Source organism: Callospermophilus lateralis, chromosome 17 (genome assembly GCF_048772815.1).
Source record: "Callospermophilus lateralis isolate mCalLat2 chromosome 17, mCalLat2.hap1, whole genome shotgun sequence".
In the NCBI taxonomy this organism is placed as follows: Eukaryota; Metazoa; Chordata; class Mammalia; order Rodentia; family Sciuridae; genus Callospermophilus; species Callospermophilus lateralis.
In genome coordinates this window covers 65000119-65022415 of record NC_135321.1, presented here as the reverse complement: position 1 = coordinate 65022415, position 22297 = coordinate 65000119, and the positions used below count along the sequence as shown (strand labels likewise).

At 43.2% G+C, this 22297-nt stretch overlaps 1 protein-coding gene across 2 annotated transcripts in view; it reads right to left on the bottom strand.

Moving 5' to 3' along the window:
• Spire1 (spire type actin nucleation factor 1) overlaps positions 1-18358 on the bottom strand; it is a 144376-nt gene extending 126018 nt beyond the window's left edge. For both annotated transcript variants that reach the window (XM_076837208.1, XM_076837209.1), the window contains exon 1: positions 18094-18358. In XM_076837208.1, the coding sequence (XP_076693323.1) occupies positions 18094-18358 (265 nt within the window). The remainder of the gene's footprint in view (positions 1-18093) is intronic.
• Positions 18359-22297: the final 3939 nt, after the last annotated feature.

Below are 22297 nucleotides of genomic sequence, written 5' to 3'. Positions count from 1 at the left end.
CTCAATGTTTCTCAACAGGAATGGGCAGGGTCGTGTTTTAAACTCTTCTTTTTAACTCATCTAAAAGACACATTCTGTTCTGAAGTTTTCCTGGATGAGCCCCTCATGATCCAGGAAACGGAACACCCTGCATCTCAATATAAAATGATAGGTAATGGTTTTAAGCAGCACACAGAGGGCTGGGGTTGTGGCTCTGTGGTACAGCACTTGCCTAGCACATGTAAGGCACTGGGGTCAGTCCTCAGCACCACATAAAAATAAATAAATAAAATAAAAAGGTTATTGTGTCCATCTACAACTAAAAAATATTTACAAAAAAAAAAAAAGTAGTAGCAGCACACCAGTCCTGGTATAAGACATGCATCATAAGAACCACCAGACAACACCACTCTAGCAGGCTTTTTTTCTTAATTTTTTTTTAAGCTATAGATGGACACAATACCATTATTTTGTTTATTGATTTTTATGTAGTCTGGGGATTGAAGGTAGTGCCTCACAAGTTCCAGGCAAGCGCTCTACCACTGAGCCACAACCACAGCCCCATTTAGCAGGCATCTTGAGTCTTCAGTGCTGACGCTCAAGTGGCTGCAGTCAGCAATTCTGCACACGTCACTTACGAGGAGGCGCAGCAGGCCACAGGGCATGGCATTAAGATTATAGCTCAGCGCCCTATCCACTTCCCTCAGTGCAGCCAGAGTCCCATGAACCACACAACTCTGACACAAACTTTTTCTGGCAGTGTTTCAGAAAAAGATCCCCAAGTTTTCATATGGCCAAACAGTATTTTGGAGTCAAGAGCTCTGGAGCAGAAGCCTCCCACCTGGCTGAGCGATCACAATGCCACATACAAACCATTGAGTAAGCACAGGGCAAACTATAACCCCAGAGACACAGAATTCCTAAACTTTTAAACAAATAGATACTTCTCTGAATTATTCTCAAATCTCTTCCTTTGTGACCACACTGGACAATGTTCAGGTCCATCTGACCATGCGAACGCGTGTGCTTTATCACGATGAACCTAGAAGGTACCTCCACTGACTAACACATATTAAGTGTTCCTGACGATCATTAGCACTGATGACATGGAGTGAACAAGCCGGACACGGGCCTCGTCCCATAGTGTCTACATTTAATAACACAGACCAAAAAAGAGAATGGGAAGAAAACCAATCAAGCAAAATAATCACAACTGGTGATAACTGCTATTAAGGACACAAAAGGGAGAGAAAGAACAAGAGAAATGACTCCACTCAGGGTGGCCAGGTAAGACTCCTTGAGAAGATGCTGTTTAAACAAAGACCTCGAAGCTGAGCAGAACTGACTGCAGGCTACAGGAAAAAGCAGAAGACAACAGTCTGTGGGGAGCACAGAGGGTCAGGAGGAGAGGAGAGGAGTGGACCACAGGCCCACATGGGCGGCACAGGGCATTAAGCCGCGACTTAAGCACAAGAAGATATTCCTACAGGACCCGACACGGAGGGAGCTGCTCCAGTGTGTTCCAAGATGGCCCAAAGGCAACCAACTGGAGGGTCACCAGGGGAGAAGGCAGCAGGCTCAGAATCAGAGGGGAAGGGCAGACAGGAGCAGAGAGGAAGGGGACCAAGGGAACACGCAGGAGGCCTTCAGAAGCTGGAAAAGGAAGGATGCAGTCTCCCTGGAGCCCCCAGAGGGAACACAGCCTGCCGACGCCTAGATTTGGGCTCTTATTTTCAGACTTCTGACTGCCAGAACTGTAAGATAACAATTTTATGTTGTTTTGAAGCCATAAAGTTTATGGTCATTTTTTACAGAAAACCAAGACATGGACCATCAAAGCAAAAGGACATTCCCTCTTCATTACAAACCCAATCCCAGGAAACCATGCACACTGTACCAACCCTAGAGAGAACACCCTGGGTGAGAAGTCAGACACAGCCCCCACATGGCACACAGGATGCAGGTGGCAGCGTGAGGCCTCAGCGTCACACTTTTTAGGTGTGATCCAGGTGGGCTGCTTCCTAAACTTAAGGAGCTAACTCAAAAAGATCCTTCTCTTCCACACTAGCTACCTGACCTGACCTGACCTCCCCAAGATCTGGTACAACTTAAGCCCTCACCATGCCTGGGCCCTAAGTAAAAAGACCACCCAGTTTATTATTAACTTTTTTTAAGTTGTGGATGGATACAATGCATTTGTTTTGTTTACATGGTGCTAAGGATTGAGCCCAACACCTCCCATATGCTAGGCATGCGCTGTACCACTGAGTTAAAGACCCAGTTCCCGCCCAATTTCTTTAAGGTCCAAGAGTCTCCTACATCTATGCATGCTGCATTACTAGCCTGGGCGGGGAAAAATCATTGATACCTCCGAAGTCAGGGGCTGGCAAGGAGCTGCAGTCATTCTCCATCTCTGCTTTCCCTCACCTTTTCACTGTCTCCACCTTGACTTCTTCCTGGCGATCCAGCTTGTGCACACCCCAGGGGTCTTATCCTACCTTGCAAGTACTTCTTCCAAAACTGACAGCACCCTAAGAGTGATTCTGGTTACGAAGATTTCTCCATGTCCTTACACTGAACAGCTTTAGTTAATAACTTCATGTAGATGCTCTGACAATTATTTTTACAAAGATCCCCACCTTAAGGGGAAATGCTACAAACAGTGGAACTGTTCTGAACACCTCTGCCAAAGATGCATTTAAAAGGATAAGAGGTATCCGTCCAAACTTCCCTGGACATTTCTAAAATTACATGCCATTCAAACCCCAATAATAACCTTTTAAAAGCTAGGAGACAAAATTATTACCAGTGAAATATCTCAATACAATCAGTTCACACTTGTCTTAGAGAGCTCAAACACAGGCTACACTCTGATCTGAAGACCAGACATGAGAAGAGAGGTGTAAAGCCCTCCTGTTACAGCGGAGGAGGCTCAAGCTCAAAGAATAAAATGAGTCCTTAGAGGTCAAAGAACTGAGACCAACCAGCAGCTGGTCTCTCTCTCCTCACTCAATAAAGGGAAGAACAGGAATCAATAGTGCCTAAAAGGGAGGCAAAGGACCAGCACGGGGGAAGTCTGGGAATATCAGAAGCAAAATTTGCAAAGTATTGCTTTGGCTTACTATTCCTTGGTCATGACTCATAACTATAGGCAAAAGAAAAGAAAAAAAGCCGTGTTTAAACTTCACACCCACCTGAGAGGACAGAGGAATCCTTTAAATAAATCAATGAGTACGACACATTTAATCAACATTTTCAAGGATCTGGAGCACAATCTTACCACTTTAAACAATTATAGACATGCACAGACACAATGCCTACACTGTTGCTCTTATCCAACAGATTTTGACTCCAAGATCCTGGTCAGGAGCATAACTTCTAATTGTTTTTTGTTGTTGTTGGTTTTTTGTTTTTGTTTTTGTTTTTGGTACCAGGGATTAAACTCAGGGGTACTCAACTACTGAGCCACATCCCCAGTCCTATTTTTTGTATGTTATTTAGAGACAGGTCTCACTGAGTTGCTTAGCACCTCACTGTTGCTGAGGCTGGCTTTGAATTCTCAATCCCCCACCTCAGCCTACCGAGCTGCTGGGATTACAGGCATGTGCCACTGTGCCCAGCCATAACCTCTAATTTTAATGCCACTCGGGGAACAAGTGTTCAGCCATCTATTCACACACAGGCACTACCCAGAACTGGACTCTCCTTTGGGATGAAATAACTGCCATCTGCAGGCTCTGCCCTGGGGCAGGCTCTAGGACCTTCAGCATCAACTTTTTGGATAAAAAAGTCAGATTAGTGGCAAAGGTGACATAAGCCTACTTTATTTTCTCAAGACAGTCTATACTATGCATCCTACGCTTCATAACTAAATTTCTTATCTTAAAAAAATGAAAGCCTTGCTTTTTTATTATTGCTGGTCACCTCCCAGGGACCAGAGGTTAGTCCTGGATCCAATGCCAAGGATTAAAACCCACCATTGTTTCTCCAGCACACACCACTTACTGGTTCTTTGCCATGGCTACAGGCTGCAGCTTGGGGCCCAGATGAGAAAGCAGTTCCCACAGAGGCTGAGCACTGTGGAGGACCAACACACCGATTCTGTCCCTTGCTCATTAGGTCTCCTTGCCTCCACCACCCCAATCTAGGAGGAAATGTGTCCCACAGCTCCCCAAGCAGTTCCATGACAAAATATTAGAAATTTAATTTTTCAAAACAAGAGTACTTAATTATCAGTGTTGTTTTTCTCTTTCTATTCAACAACCTTAATATTCTCTCATAGAACAAACATCATAAATATCATTAAATGTCAATTTTTTCCCCTGAAAAATGATTACTTCAGTTTCAGCAGAGGTTTTCTCAACATAGCTCAAATATCACCTTGTCTGTTTTATGTAATGTGGCAACACCAAAAGTTACCAGAGAAAACAGGTTTCGCCTCTGCTGCCAGCTGCAGCCAGCCAGTCATGGCTGTGTAGAACTCGATCTTCAGAAGACCTCTGCGGGCAGGTGGCAGGTGGGAAGTGGAGCCTGGGCACAGGAAGGCAGGAGATCAGCCCTGGGGCCACAGAACTGACACTCCTCCACAGAGCACAGAGATATTGGAATCTGTGATACTTTTTGTAAACACTTAAATTTTCCCTAGCAATATTAATTAAAAGATTGCTTAAATTTCATGAAATTTAAAAATACACTTAAGACCACAGCACTATATCACTTCCTTCAAGAACAAGAACTGGGAGGGAACTCCCGGGCAGAATCACCACTGCCTCCCAAATGTCCAGGGCTCCTGTCAGTGAAGGTCCTGTGTCCCTTCCATACATCCCTGCACATCCTTGGGATCTCCTCCCCACTGTGACCCAGGACCATGCAAGAGATCTTCCAGTCAGGAAGGGCCCTGCCAGGCAGCTCAGGTATTTCTATCTTACTGGCCCTATCTCCCCTTAGATAGATCACAACTCCACCATCCATATCCATCTACCTCTTTATTACTCATCCCTATCAAGATTTGAGTATATCTGATTTAAACTACAAAAAAAACCTAGGTAGGGACAGGGGGAGGGTGACTCAGTGGTACAGCACTTGCCCAGCATGAAAGAGGCTCTGGGTTCCATCCCCAACACTGCCTCCCTACACACACATACACAAACCTACTAAGGAAAACATTTTTATCTATTTAAATTTTCATTCATATAAATATTATAAACACAGACACACATGGAGAGAAAGAAGGAGGAGGGGGAGAAAGTTTAAAAAAAAAAAAAAAAAGCTTTGCTTTTTATTATACTTGTGAGTAAAATACTAAGTTTTTGTTTGTTTGGGTGCTAGGGATTGAACCCAGGGCCTTGGGCACAGGTGCCTTACCACTGAGCTGCATTCCCTGCCCAGTATCTTTAAGTACAAACAGAACAAAATGACATTAACTAAAAGGAAAACATTAGTTTGGGAGCAACTGTTATGACAATTTCCCATCAAAATTAAAATTTAACACACCAAGCAAAGAATCATCCAAATGTTTCACTTTGTCTAAGCTATCTTCTCTTACAGATCTTATGTAAAATTTGTTCCGAGAGTTCAGGGGAAATGCTGTATTTACATTATTTTTATTATTAATGGAAATAGGCCCTCTTTCACTCCCCAAAAGGTTTCAAAAAGCTAAATTAATTAGGAAGTAAATATACAATGAGTTAAAAAGTAGTAAAGAACAGGAAAAACAAGAATATACACATGGAAAGCAGGTAAAACTATAAATGGTTCTCAAATGCTAATTACCCTTTTCTGGTATTCTCCAACGAAATCCCCAGTCCTTATGATCTATTCTAAAACCTAGTACAGCCCTAAGACAAATATGAATACCTACAGTTTCAGATTTTTTTCAACCTCAAGAATCATTCTATGGACCTCCAAAAATTATATTTGATATTGTTTCAGAATTTCTTATCAATCTTGAATCAAAGAATCTTAAAATACTCATCTTTTCACAAAGGGTAATAATAGTTCAGTAACAATATATTTGTGCAGATTGTATGAGCTGACGAAATGTCCTCACACATATTCATTTGATTCTCAAAACAATTCTGTAAGAAGAGCTGAACAGCCAGGTGTGGTAGTGCACACCTGTAATCCCAATGACTCTGGAGACTAAGGCAGGAGTATCACAAGTTCAAGGCCAGTCTGGGCAATTTGGAGAGATCCTGTCTCAAAATAAAATAAATAAATAAATACATATATATATATATATATATATATATATATATATATATATATATATAAGGTCTGGGGGTGAAACTCAGTGGTAGAGCACCCCTGGGTTCAATCCTCAGCACAAAAAAAAAAAAAAAAAAAAAGCTAACTGAATACTATTTCCATTTTATAGATTAAAAATAAGAAAAAATTAGAAAGCCAAAGGTTACATGGCTTGCCTGAGGTCACAACTAAGCAGTAAGCATCAGAGCCAAGAATCAAAACCACATCTTTTGTAGCCAAGTCTCATGTTCTTTCCATGTCATCACATGATATTACAAAGTTGATGTACAAGTACCGGAAAGAACCAAAGACAGGAGAATTGACATGACTCCATAGGAAAAATATCTCCCCAGCCAACTGAGCTTCCATGAAGCCCAAGTCATCTTCTTCCCTCCCTGACCTGCCCTCCTGCCTCCACAACACCCAGGAAGGGAGACCAGGAGTCTGAAGATTCCTGCCTCTTTCTCACCCACACATCAGGAACTCAAGAGCCTCGCCCTGCTCCAGTTCCCCTGGTCAGCCCTCCATCCTCTGGTCTGAGCAGCCCTTGTGCCCCTAAGTGGTTCTGCAACTCAGAGCAATCAGGATCTAAAGACAGCGTGGAGGGCCACTAGCATCTTGGGCCTGAGCCTCACCCCGTCAAGAGCCCCTCTACAAAGCCCTCCATGTCACCCTCCTGCTTCCCCTCCCTACAGGTCCTTCTTGGCCTCTCTGGTAGAGAGAGTCCAAGAGTACCTCTGGGTAGCCAGAGTCCAGCCAGCATGCTCTCCCACACACATCCCTGCCCCAGGCACAGTGAACGCCCACCAGAGAGGACAAACAGGTTTAACCTCCATGCCAAGTCCAAATCACTGGTAGGGGCAGCCTGAAGCACCCTGTGAGAATGCAGGCTGTTCACGGATTTAGCAGCACTGCAGTGAGGGTTCCCAGGGGAAGTAGGGCAGCACACTGGGCACTCACCACTCCGGTGGGTGGCACACTGTCTCCCATTACACCTCCAACCTTTCGACCCCAATGCATCTGCCTCCCAGGCCTTCCTTTTACCTACTGCTCCTCCTTTACCTTGTCCAGAAACAAAACCTCTTCTGACACTAGCCAGGTGTCACAGGCAGCCAGTCGCCCTGCTCTGGGTTCACAGGTTCTACAGGTCTCTGAAATTCTGAGGTCGCTGTACTGTACTCCAGGTGTCAATGCAGCTACGAGCTTCATCTAGGAATGGGTGTACTGCACCCCTTATTCTATCTTCCACCTGGGGGACAGTTCACTCAGAAGGCACTCAGATATTACTGAAATTAGCAAATAAAGTCATGTAACAAGGATTCCTCTGACATAGTATTCTGAGTAAATATCCAGGAAGACAGGCCATGTCCATGACCAGGCAACTTACGGAGATTGTTATTTTTTTGTTGTTGTTTTTTGTTTTTTGGTACAAGGGATTGAACCCAGGGGCACCTAACCACTGGGGCACATCCCCAGTCTTTTTTATATTTTACTTAAAGACAGGGTCTCACTAAGCTGCTCAGGGCCTCAGTTGCTGAGTCTGGCTTTGAACTTGCGATCCTCCTGCCTCAGCCTCTCAAGCTGGAATTACCAGTATGCACCACCGTGCCAGGCCCTATGGGGATTGTTAATGGCACTCTACCATACCTGTCAAATATAATAACCTAGCTTTATTTCTCAGAAACAAAAGGTATTAGGATATTAAATAAGAATTTGGCTTCTAATTATATTGGGGAGGGTGAAGAAAATGGGAAATGAGGTGGAAAGACAATAGTTCTACTTAAAAAAAAAAAAAATCAATATAACCTAAGGGTCAGTTTTCATAAGCTAAACATAGGCCATGAAGTGCTGATATTATTAGGAATAAAACCTATCCACATATGACACTAATATCTCCCTCTCACATTCTCTCCCTTCTCCCCCTCTCTGCAGTGGATCAAACCCAGGTACTCATGCACACTGAGCAATCATTCTACCATTAAGCTACATCCCCAGTACTTTAGCTTTACTTCAAATAGACAAATAATAATTGTATATATAGCTATGGGGTATAAAGTGATATTTTAACATGTATATATTGTGGAATGATCACATCAGAGTACCCAGCATATCTAACAGCGCAAATAGTTATTTCTTTGAAGTAAGAATTCTTTCTAGGCACAATGGCATACATCTCTATTCTGAGCAGCTCAGGAGGCCGAGGCAAGAGTATCACAAGTTCAAGGCCAGCCTCAGCAACTTAGCAAGACCCTGTCTCTAAATAAAAAATAAAAAAGGACGAGGATGTGGTTCAGTGGTTAAACATCCCTGGTACTTAAAAAAAAAAAAAAAAAAGAATTCTTAAAATCCTCTCCTTTACCTATTTTGATTTTAGGGTGTAGGAGGGTAGAGGAGTAAGAGGCATTGAATCCAACACTGCTAGGCAAGTGCTCTACCACTGAGCTACATTCCCAGCCCTTCTTTTAGCTATTTTGAAATATACATTATTAATAACCTTAGTCACATAAAATTTATACTGATGTCCTAGACTGTTTTTTTTTTTTTTCCCAAAGGTTGTGTTTAAAAATTGCATTCGAAAACTTTTGGCAAAAATACAATATCTATTAATGTTGAACAACCAACGTGAACTAACCACTGCACATTTAAATATTAGACACAAATGCTACACCTATACCAAAAGATATGTTCATAATGTTTATAGCAGTATCACAGTATCTAATAATTGGGTCTCTGAAACCCAGAGTCCAGGTAGAGTGAGATGGGAACAGTACAGTCGCACATTGGAATGTCACACTAAAACACGAACAAATGAATTGAAACAAGGTTCAACCTCACAAAGGCTAGGAAAAAAAAAAAAAAAGACGTAAAACCATACACACTGTGGGTTCTGTATAAGCTCATCAGTAGACAGAGCTCACAAGGCAAGCAGGAACAACGGCCATGACCAGACACAGGTAGGCCACCCTGATGCTAGCAGTGCTGTTCCGGCTACACGTGTTCCAAGGCTACATGTATCTACTCATGCTGCAAAACTCATCATGTAGGACTTGTGCACTTTACATTGTGTGACATTTTAAATAAATTTGCTTTAAAAATATTGACGAAAGGCCAGGAACGGTGGCACATGTCTGTCATCCCAGCAGCTTAGGAGGCTGAGGCAGGAGGATTACAAGTTCAAAGCCAGCCTCAACAACTTAGCAAGGCTCTAAGCAACCTAGCAATTAAAATTAAAAAGGGCTTGGGGTGTGGTTCAGGAGTAAAGTACCTCTGGGTTCAATCCCCACTACCAAAAATAAATAAATAAATAAAATTAGAACAAAAGTATTTTTAAAGCATAAGACAAAACTGAGATGTCTTCAGACCAACAAAAACAGTGAATTCAACGACAGGGCCTGCTCTAAGGAAATACTAAAAGGAGTTCCTCAAGTGGGACAAATAGACCCAGAGTTAGATACAGTAATCCAAGAAAAAGAGCAAATATAGTCAGCCCAAGTTCACATCAGTGGATTTGACCAACTGTGGATACAAAAACATTGTGCCTATACTAAACACACACACACTCCCACCCCATCACTATTCCTTGAACAATATAACTATTTACATAGCATATATGTTATACTGGGAATTACAAATCATATAGAGATGATTCAAACTATACGGAGATGTACACACAGGTTATATATAAATATTTCACCATTTTATATATGAGACTTGAGCATTCGTGGATTTTGGTACTGGGGATAGTACTGGAACCAATCTCCTGCAGACATTGAAAAAGATGATGTTTTAGTAGTATTTCGAAAATACTTTTGAAGTTGCAAATTCCCTGGAAGGACTGAGTTGACTTTCTGTAAAACAATCTAATGAATATTATATTGTGTTAAAATACTGTCTTTTGGCATTTAAAATATATGAACTATTGGGCACGGTGGCTCATACCTATAAACCCAGGGAATCAGGAGGCTGGAGCAGGAGGATCGCAAGTTCAAGCAACTTAGCGAGGTCCTAAGCAAACTTAGCAAGACCCTATTTCAAAATATTTTGAAAAGGGGGGTACTGGGAATGTTTCTCAGTGGTTAAGCACTCCTGGGTTTAATCCTCAATACCAAAATAAACAAACAAGTTAATTAATTAAATATATTAACTAAAAGACAGAGTTAATGTTCTAAGGTCTTTGCATTACACAGAAAGTAATACAACAATTTATGTGAGATTTAATAAGTCAATAATGCATGTTGTAAGGCAACTACAAGAAAAAAAATGGAATATTACAATGAAGAAGAAAATTTTAATAATTTTTAAAAATATTCATAAAGAGAATGAGAAAATGTATACAGAGCAGGTGGGACAAATAGAAAACAAATAAGGGCAGATTTTTTTTTAAAGCCAAATATTAGTAATTCAGCAGTGTTTACAGCAGTGCTTGAAACAGCTAAAAAATTCCAAACTATTCATAATGCACAGCAACAGCAGAATGGATACAAAAATTCAGGTATTGTCATATAGTTGAATACTATGCAATAAATAATGTAAGTGATGAATGCAAAGTTGATTAAAAGAAGTCACAAAGAGGGGCTGGGGAGATGTAGCTTAGTTGGTAGAGGGCTTGCCTCACACGTGTAAGGCCCCGAGTTCAACCCCAGCACTACACACACACACACAAAAAAGCCAGACCAATTGGGAGTACTGCTTGGTGATGGAGTCCATGCCAAGCAGGCCAGGTCCTCGGTTCCATCCCCAGCACTAAATAAAAGAAAAAGATTTTCAAAAAGCAGACATAAGCACAATGTAAGATTCTGAATCAAGCAAATCCAATCTCTGGTGACAAAAACTAAGACAATGATTAGCTGAGCTGAAGGCTCTGGGTGACTGGTGGTGTCCTCTTTTTTGCTCTGATTTGGTCTGGTCTGGTCTGGTCTGGTCCTGTTTTGTATGCTGAGTGTGGTTCTTACTGGGTTAGTATTTACATGGTTGTATTACTAATGACTTGGGCACTTCCCTGTATTTATGTATTTATTTTTCAAAAAAAATTGCAGGGAAAAACCGGAAAAAGCCCAAGAAGCCCAAGAAATAAGTTCTGAGTAAGAAATGTGAAAAAAAATGTTTTTTTAGTTAGAAGTGGCCAATTATTATCTTCAAATATATACAACATGCACACCAACAAAAAAAGTCTGTTAAGAGATCCTTATAGTACTTGGTTATCAGCCCACCACCTGCTCAACTAGATGATTCAAACTATACCATGAAATGCACTTGAACTGGTTAAAAATCTGGTGAGGAATTTGAATGAGAATAATGCCAGCAGCAAAACAAGCAAGAGGTCAAGGAACATCCTCCCTTCACACACTTGAGAACGCACAGGACGCCAGCCAGGGGGGCACTGGCTTGTGAGCAGCAAAGGCTGCATCAGGTGGCCCCAGCGGAGTCATAGCAGGAAAAAGCAAACCGTGCCTGGCTGTGCCACCAAAGTAACCACACAGAATTAGCACTGGAGAAAATATTGTGACCTTTCCCAACTAACTTGCATCGCTTTATATGCTATGTATCAGTGTTTTTCACATTCCTAAAGTAAATATGATCCCAGCTAGCAATCTGAAATACTCAGCCAACGCTGTGCCTGATCACACTGTTTTCATCTCTTTGTTTGTGTAAGATGTTCCATGAGCAGATCCGCACACCACAAGGAGTGTATTGTACCTACACATTGCACTTGAGAGCCCTAATGAAAGCACACATTTGCGAACAGGGGACCATTTCAAATGTGGCTGACTGGCTATCACTTAGATGGTTACGCTACTGTTTTAGGGACACCATCAGTCCAGTCTCCACAGCTGCTTAAAAGAGGGAGGCCAATGACCTTGAGATTTCCCAAACCATTTCTTGACCATTCGCACACCTCAGTCAATGAATGCTTGCCCACTACACCCAGGCAGCCTCCCCTGAGCGCCAGGAGTCTATTTCAACATCTCAGCAAAGGCTTCTCTGGCTTCAGCTCCCAGGCATTTCTCCCTCTGACACACAGCCTGCTGTCATCCTCCCTACTCAGCCTGGCTCTGTGGTATCCAGTAAATACCTGCTGAGCAAAGGAAAGGACAGTGGCTTCCAGCAGAAGCAGAACACCGGCAAGAAACCCCAAACCTAGCAAAAGGAACGAAGCTAACACTGCAATTCTCCTACATTAAAACAAAAACTAAACTAGAGCAGCAGCAAGCATAGCTGGGGCTCAGCTTTTGGGGTCCAACTGTTCCCAGCCAAGGAACCACAACTCCTTAGAGGTTCAGCCAATGCCAGGTGCTGGGCAGGAAATATACAACATGAGACTCAAAACACCCTGCAGTGCCAAAAAGCAAGGATGTGTGCCACCAAAAAGGATGGCTGAAGGGTAAAAGGCCAGTGGCCACCCCAAAGGAGAGCCACAGTGGCAACAGCTAGAACTATCTGAGCAGCAAAAGAATGTAAGTGGATAATGACCAAAGTACAAAATATGTGGGAATCCAGACTGATGAAAATAGGTGACCGGATCAATAAGTAAATGCGGGAAGGGGACAATCTCACCTGGCCCTCTTTCTGAATGAGGCTGGACTTACCATCCCATTTCTAAACAAGAGCACTGAAAAGATGAAAACAATAACTTGGCAGAGAAACTGGGAAAAAACTTGCTTAACTAAGTGTCAAGGTTAACATAACGTCTGCCGTTCCAGGCCCCAGCACCACCTGAGAAGAGCCCTTCTCCTCTGGAATTCTCTTCCAGCACCCCAGTCTAGACACTCCCAAATGGAGGGACACTTCACCAGGAAACTGTCACAGACCAAAACAGAACAAGCAGTACGACTAACTGCAGGACAGCATCCTGGGCAGGATTTCTACAGAGGAAAGAGGCAGAAAACTTGGAGGAACCCAAGGCACATAAGGAGCTCAGGGAAACAGTAGTATACCACTGCTGGTCTTCATGCAGTTCTGACAGAGGTGCCTCGAGGATGTAAGATGCTAGCACCACAGGAAGTGAGTGAGGGGCACACGAAATTCTCTGAATTATCACTGTAACTTTTCTGTAAACTTAAAATTCTGTCCAAAATAAAATAGTTGTTGTTGTTGTCGACGTTGTTTTTTGGGGGACGGGTAACAAACAGTATTTCCCTCATCCTTTTAAATACTTGAAAGAGACCCTTTTCTTGTGTTCCACTTGGACAACAAGAAGCAAGTGGAACTACAAAGAGCCTCATGACACCCTTAAGGAAAAGGGATGGGAACTGCTGCCTGCAGAACCTGTGACCTTACAGTTGAGCTCACCCAGGGCTCTCACCAACCAACACATGACCCTTGGCAGATCAATAATTGTTCTCATTCAGTCAAAACTTATAGTGAGACTAATGCTTTCTTGACACACCCCCAACTTACTGAAGCACCAACACCTGAATATAAATTCTTTGTTTCCCTTTGCGTGAGACAGAAAAAAAGACAGAAATCATGTGCTCTTTCAGAATCTCTCCCCAAAGCCCACATGACCACACAATCCAAGTGGAAGTATGTTGGAAGGTGACACTGAGAGTGACTTTGATCTTATCTGATCATGATTTAGTTTTGCAAATGAACTGGGAGGGGCCTGGGTAAATAAAGGGGCTTGAAGTTTAAGGTCTCATTTAACTTCATGGTAAATTTACCACTCTGTTTAGGTTTTATTTTCTCCTGTTCAATGACTACAACTTTTTATGTTTAAATAACCCATGAAAACTAGAACACTGCTTGCACATAGTAGAAACCCACTGAATATATGTTAGAGGGAATTAAACTGACAGATCTGAACATACCGTACAGAAGATGAGTTTTACCTATTCCTGTAACCGATCAGGCATTTACCAGCCCTTAATCTCACCATTAACCCCCAACACCTGCCCTGGACTCACACACATACCTCCTATGTTCTTTTCATTTAATGGCCAGGATGTAATCACACAAGAAATAAAACAAGAGTGGACAAAAATGTTTTTAAACATGTTTTCATTACGTCCACCTTCTTCACAAATATTTTCTCTTTAAAATCCAACGGGATATTATTCCAACACCATTCTCACCAATAAATTAGCAAGAATCTTGCTGAGAAGCTGACTGATCATATCCTCTTTTCAAATCCCAAACAAAGCCTGAATGTTCCCTACACCAAGAAACCATTCTCAAGGGATGTCTTTATTAGTGTGCACACAGCCTTCATTGTTCCTCCCAGGAAAACCTATTATTAACCTTAAGGTTATTTAAAATCAAGATGTGACCATAATTTTTAAAATGTTCTTTACACAACCAAAACTAAAGGCATATTTAAAAAAGTGAAATAAAATTTTTAAATAAATGACTGCTGTCATTTAATGTGTTTAAGTCCTGAAGGCTGACAGCCCATGCATGATTCTAATTTCTAATATTATGCTATTAGTAAATCTTTGTGGCATTCCAGAAAAACAAATGTTTTAATCTTTTATGATCTAGAATATTACCTCAATTTCATCAGTTACTACTTCCTAAACATACCGAAGTGCACTCTAAGTGCCAGTTAGGTTTCCTCGTGAGTACCCAGAACCCATATCCTTAGGTCCTTGACTATCAGCGTGTGAAAATGAAAACTTCATCACTCTGTACCTAAGAAACTCTCCCCACAATAAGGTCTGATGAGCACAACTGCTTGAACATTGGGGAAGATAAGAATGTTACATAAACTACCTAAGAAGAATCATAAACCTCCTGATTCCAGGCAATCTAGCCTCCTGTCATCACAGAAACACTTCATAAAACACACTGCTGGTTTTACAATCCTAGCTCACAATTTTCCTTTTCCTTATCTCCCTCAGTTTTATACCACACTGCGTTTATGATGACCCAAGCGTGGCTCTGAGACATATCTGAATGCTAAATAAGATCACTTGTTCTTCCTTCCAGTGTGTCTCATTTCTATGCCTTGGACAATTTTCGTCATTTTCTATTTCTCCTATAATGTACTCCTATTTGTTTTATCCAAGCTAAATGGGACTGTTCTGGAATGGATCTGCAGAGTCAGCCCTCAGTATCTGCGGGTTGCCACATAATGCTAAGTATCAAAAGCAATTTATAGAAGATGTGCTAAAGTCACATGCAAGCACCATGCCAGTCCAAGGACTTGGGTATTTGCAGGGGATCTGGAACCAAACTCCCTCAATGCTCTTTAAAGAACAGGTCTAGGAGTGAAGCACAGTGGTTGAGCCCTTGCCTAGTATGCCTGAGGCCATATGTTGAATCTCCAGCACCACAAAAAAAAGTAAAACAGAACTAAAGTCAATTATTACTACATTCAGCCCCAAAACAAGGTGGTAAAGCTTATGAGGTTCTCTTTCTTCTCTTTCTTCTTTCTAACTGGGATGATACCAGCGGCAGCAAGAAGCAATGCCACCATTCGTTCAGCTCAGCAAACTGAAAGGTGTGCTCACCTAAGGACTACCACCAGTATCCACTGCTACATATGAACACACTCCTGGGCACATCTGTAACCTTCAACAGGGGATAATTTTGTCCTCAGGAAATAGTTGGCAATGTCTGTAGGCTTTTTATTGTCACAAATAGGGCTTACTGGCATCCAGTGGTAGAAACCCAAGATGCTGCACAGGAGGCCTCCACAGAAATTACTATTCAGCCAAAAATAACTATTCAGCTGAGAAACTCTTGCCTAGGGGTTGGGGGTGTAGCTCAGTGGTAGAGCACCTGCCTAGCATGGCAAAGCCATGGGTTCAACCCCTGGCACCAAAAAGAAAAATAGCCCTTAGACATCTGTTTCAATTCTGAGTAGAAATAAAAAACAGCTTAACTACAGGCACTGTTGTGGTATGAAAGAATCAGGGGATAGGGTAAAAAAGTGTCAGGCACTTTAGATATATTATTTCACTTAAACCTTTCCTGGATGGGGGAAAAGAAAAAAAAAAAGACATGTATTATGCTTTTATACAGAAGGCTGGACACAAAGAGTGTTAAGGAACTTATTCAAGGTCATTCAGCTACAAAGGAAAGGAATTCAAACCAAATCTGTCATTCAACAGTACTACAAAGAGTAGAGGTCAAAAAGACTTGGATTTAATTCAGAATTCCCAGTATGACTTTCGGCAAGTAGATGGACTCCCTAAGCCTCCATTTAGAAAATAACTCAATGTATAACATTTGAAAATGTAAACAATGCTGATTATTAACCACATATAATCACACTAAATACAAGAGGAAAAATGCTTCTTACAATGGATGTTGTATAAATACAATTTTTCCTTAAAAATAGAACTTACACAAGTATGCCCAGTGCCAAATTACTCATCACTTCTAAGAATCATGATTAAATATTCAAAGACACTATGTCTTGCACAGCCATGCAGCTACTTGTAAATCCTGAGAAAATAAGTTAATATCAATAAGATTTTATAATGAACTTCCTAAACATTTTTAACAGGGCCTGAAATGCTCATGACTTCATCAACATTGATCAGGTTCTCTCCACAGCTGACAGCAGAGGTCACATGCAGAAGGAAGGAAGAGGACAGTTGCACACCCATGCCATTTCTGCTCACTATTCTCTCCGCAGTGCATTACACTGAGACTACACTAGGATGTCTAAAATCATGGATGTCATATAAGGAAAGTTCTAATTACAACAAAAAGAACCTGTCAGTCTTTGGCAGCTGGAGTACTCTCTTTGGAGTAAGTTCAGGAGAAAGACTATTCAAAACCAGGGTTTTTCTCTCTGGAAAGCACCAAGGCTGCTTCTAAAAGCAGGCTGCTCACCACTTCTCCTAGAAAACAACTAAGTACCAAGGCACAACTTCACTGTCCTTTCAAAAAGGTATCTTTTTCATTCCATCTTAATACTCTAAATAAATGATAACTGCAGGTAGTATTTACAACTGAGTCCAAGTCCAGACACAACAGATGCATCAGATCCAGAAAATCTGAAATATAATCTCAAAAGAATCTTCAAAAGGCTGGCTTTAAATAACACAATGTATGCGCGTATGGATGCATCACATGGTACCTCAAAAATATGTGCAATTGGAGGACAAATCAGTTTAAAAAATTAGAAGCTGACTTTAAATAAATAAAAATGGGTTTAACACACACACACACATACACATACACATACACACACACACACACACACATACACAGAAAGAGAAATGTTCTGGTAGGACTAAAAGAATAACTATAATCTTGAATGTTTTTAATTTAGAAAAGGATTTTCACTGAATGCCATTTTTACAGACTAATTCTGAATTACATCTTTCACATTAAGCATTTTGACATTTCCATCAACTTTCTCAAAGTCGAAGGTGGGTTGTTTTCCCATGTTTTAATAGACCTGCCTCTCAAAAAACGGAATTAGATAAAAACTGGCAGGAGAAACATACCGCCAACCTCCTCTTGGTCCCCAGTAGGTGCAGGTTGGTTGACACTAGACAATGGGTGACCAACCCGTTTCCCCTCTGCCCTCAACATTCAGTCAAGTCTTTACTGAGGAGCCTGTTTGTCATCTCGGCAAAACCCAACACCGGCAAACCACGTCCGCGGCTTCCAGGAGCCCTGCAGTCCTGAGTGTCTCTCCACACCGCAGCCTCCTCCCCGGCTGAGACCTCTGCGGCTCGGTAACCACCGCGCGCGGTCACCGAGGGCCGGTGCGTGCGGACCGCCTTCTGCGCGGGGCCGCGGGGCTCGGAGCTCCCCACCGACAGGGCGAGCGGCCGCGGAGGGGAGGCCCTGCCGGCCCGCAGCCCCCAGCGCAGGGCGCCCTCCCGCCCCCCCACCCCGCCTGCCGCCTTCCGCGCCCTCCGCTCGCCGCCCGCCCTCCGCGCCCTCCGCGCCCTCCGCCCGGCTCACCCGAGGCCGCCGGGCCCTCGTCTCCGGGCGCCAGCGTGACGGCGCCGTCCTTGCAGACGCGGACCTGCGCAGCCGAGCGCACGCGGCGCGGGGCCCGGCGGGCGGCCCGCAGCGAGCCGCAGCACTGGTAGCACACGGCCCACGCCTGCTCCTCGTTGATGGGCTGCCCGTACAGCCGCAGGATCTCCTCCAGGCTCAGAGCCTCCGGCGGGCCCGCCGCGGCCGCGGGCTCGGCCGGGCCCTCGCCGCCAGCCGCCTGCGCCATCCCGCGGAGGGCGCCGCGCCGCTGCCGCGTCCGCTCAGCTCCGCGACATCGTCCCCGCGCGCCTCCGCCCGAGCCGCGCCCCACCCGGCCGCGCGCGCCGCTCAGGCGCGGGATCCGAGGGCCGGGCGGCGTGGGCGAGCGAGGCGGCCGGCGCCGCGGCGGCTCCGAGAGGCCGGTCGGCCGCGCTGGCGTCCTCTTGCCCCGCCCGGCGTGCCCCGGAGCCTCGCGGGCGGGAACGCCGCCGGCGGAGGGCGTGCGCGGGGGCGCCGGCGCGGTTGGGGAGGGGCCGCGGCCCGAGCCCCGCGCGGCCGAGCTGAGGATGCGCGGCTGAGGGAGGGAGCGGAGCACGCGGCGGGGCGGGCGGCAGGACGTGCGGTGGGGGCGGCGCGCCAGGGGCGTGCCGCTCAGCCCGGGGCTACCCGCGGAGGTGGGCACGGCCCAGGTTCCCCGCCTGCCGCCGCGCTGCCGGAGCAAGCCAGCCGGGAGCCACCTTGCCGAGAAAGCAGGTAGTCACTGTCACTGAGCCGCCCCGGGAACAGGATTGCAGAAATTCTCCTCAGGAACCCGAGCCCCGGCCTGCAGGGAATCCCCGCGGCCCGGGCCTCCCCATCTCCTGACCATCCACTCCGTACCCTCCACGCACCCTGCTCTACTGGTTTTTAGATTTTTATTGTGCATCTCCCTTTCTCATCTTCGTTAAGGTCAAGGATCCTTTCTGATGTCCCTCCTTGACTCTTTCCAGTCGCCTAGATCAAGGCCTGGGACGTGGCCGTCTTTTGCAGATGAGTATTTCAGTGTCCTTTCAGATCATCGGTAACATCAGAACAGCCCCCTAAGGTAATGTCTCCATAACCACACGCGTCATCACCCGCCTAACCCAGTCTGCTCACAGGACAGGGAATGGACAGCACAGTGGCAAACTCAGCCCAAGGCAATTAGCCACAGAATGCAGGAAATTACTCCCGGGCCTCAGGTAACCCGCTAAGCAAGCAATAAAAAGTAATTCTTAAGTACAGAAATCGCCTGTCGAGTGGCTGGGGTTGTGGCTCAGCAGTAGAGCCTCGCCTGGCATGCGCCAGAACCCTGGGTTTGATCCTCAACACCACATAAAAATTGAATAAACAAAATAAAAGGTATTGTGTACAACTAAAAAACAAGTATTTTTAAAAAAAAAAAAAAAGAAATCACCCGTTGGTAAATGAGTTACTTCTAAGGCTAGTCTTGTGTGAAATACCTCAGAGTTGAAAACATCAACCAAGTAAGAAATTTATAGGAACTACCATTTTATGTGCAATATTAGAAACCTCATGCTAAACATTACATCTTGCAGGAAAAAAAAAATCACAGCTGCTTAGATGTCTAAGGGGTGGGGGCTCTTTAGGCACCTTATTATAATTTCACTTAAAGACATACATCTGGGCATGGTGGTGCACCTCCTGCTGAGACAGGAGGATTGCAAGTTCAAGATAGGCCTCAGAAATTTAGGGAGGACCCCAGTAGCTTAGTGGAAACCCTGTCTCAAAATAAAAATAAAAAGGGGTGGGGATGTGGTTCACTGGTTAAGCAGCCCTGGGTTCAATCCTCAGTTCAAAAATAGTAAAATGGATTTTTTTAAAAGGTAGCACCACTTAATTATGGGTTCATAATCTCCTTTGTAAAAATGCAGTATTTATATGTGAACACACCCTCATAGGCAAAGAGCTTTGATTCCTTGTAAGACTATGATTAAAATCATGCTCAAACATTCTCAAATTTTGCTATTTTGAAAGTTTAGATTCTATAAGGATTTTGTAAATACATCGGGGCTTAAAATAAATTGAACAATAGAGTGACATGGTCTGTTTTTGTAGACAGCACCACCATCTTCTGGCTTTGTGGGATATTGCTGCCCCACTGCATTTGGATAACTATAGCCAAAAACACTTGTGTCCTTGCTTTACTCCCAAGAAATAACTGAAATGAATTAATCAGCTGAGCAATCCAGGAGCCTGCTACTAAGTATCAGGCATGAGTAGTAAATAAATATCCACCTAAAGGTAACAATGAGGGAAAGGAGGAGTAGAAATGAAAAATCCAAATTTAATGTTAAGCTTGATCTTAAAAACAAATTTGTAACACTAAGATTTTTTTCCTTTCCTAAGGGATAATTTTAAAAATATTTTGGAAGGGAAAAACATAATGGCACTGAGTCACAGGGATATATAAACAATGGAAAGACCGTATGTATATATTCATGTGTGCCCACTTGTGCATGTGCCCTGTGCAAATTCATGGCTATACCACATTTAAAGTAAATCTTTTGCCTTGGTGAGCTTGTATGTCATTAAGTTGAGGCAAGATGAGAGCTAGAATGTTGCCTGATGTTCCATTTCTACACAGAAGGAAAATCTTGAAAAATCAGTGATTTTATTTTATATAGGCTGAATATTTGACATTTTCTGTACAAAGGCAGCATAATTCTTTTATTTGATTTTCAGTACCCTTTAAAAGCCCCACCTATTCATCATCACAAGAGTCTTCAAAAGTGACTGCTGGCCCCTTCAAAGGCTACCAGAGGTTGATACATTATCAGTGGAGTTCAAGGTATCCTGTGGAATTAGTTAGCTCTTTTTCTCTTTTTCACTTTCAGTTCAATTTCAAAGATTCAAATACTTTTGTGTTCAGTATATTTGGCCAAATTTGTCATTTGTCATTTACTTTTTTTTTTTTTAGTTGTCAGTGGACCTTTTTTTAATATGGTGCTGAGAATCCAACCCAGGGCCTCACACACATGCCAGGGTTTGCCTCTGAGCCACAACTCCATCCCCTGTCATTGATTTTTTTATTATTATTATTTTAGTTGTAGACAGACACAACGACTTTATTTTTGCGTGGTGCTGAGGATTGAACCCAGTGCCTAACACATGCTAGGCAAATGAACCCTGGGCTTCTAGCATGCTAGTGCTCTACCACTGAGCTAAGTCGCAACCCTGATATCATGGTCATTCTATGACTTCAACTTCTAAAAATTGTACTATGTGGTTGAAATGTCTGGACAATTCAAATCAACATCTAAATGTCTTTTTCAGTGTTGCGAGATCTGTGAAAAACGACCGCATATTGCTCCAAAAATGATTTGTTTTCATTGCTTTTGTTGTGTTTATTAAAAAATGGAATCCTTGACATTTTTTCTTACATTACTTATCATTTTTGCAGAATAAATGTACTTCATGCTTCACATTCCGGATGTGCTGGCTGAGCTGCTGAGTCTTTCAGGGAGCACGGCCTTCAGGGAGCACACCTGTCTGTGCAGCCCAAACTTATCCCAGACACTTCCAGGCAATTGCTCCTAAGAGGCACATTCACCTAGAAAAGTGCACCAAAAAGGGAAAAAAAAAAATAGGACAGCATATTTTTTCAATGTTGCAACCTAAATTTTCATTCCTCATCATTATAATACCTTATAAATTTCTAGTGATTTTTTTTAATACTTTCAAAGTGCTTTCTTTGGTGATACAACTTGTAGGGTCAGATATTATTATCCCTGTGTTATAGGTGAGAAAATACAGTCAACAGGAAAAAAATAGAGGACTAGTAAATGAAAAAGATGGGAATGGAATCCAGGCCTCTTGACCAGCTCAGTTCTCTCTGCCACTTGCAAAGAGCAACAAAAAGTGCTGACACTTATTTCTCATTACACCAAGGCTAAGAACATAAAAGGCAGATGCCTTAAAATTTGTGTATACCAATATGACTAGATTTTTGTTATTGTTATTTGATTTGTTTTGTTTTTTGATACTGGAGACTGAAACAGGGGTGGGGTGGCACTTTACCACTGAACTACATCCCCAGCCCTTTTAATTTTTTATATTGAAATAGGGTCTCACTATGTTGCTTAGGGCCTCATTAAGTTCCGAGGCTGGTCTCCAGCTTGTAATCCTGTCTCAGCCTCCTGAGCTG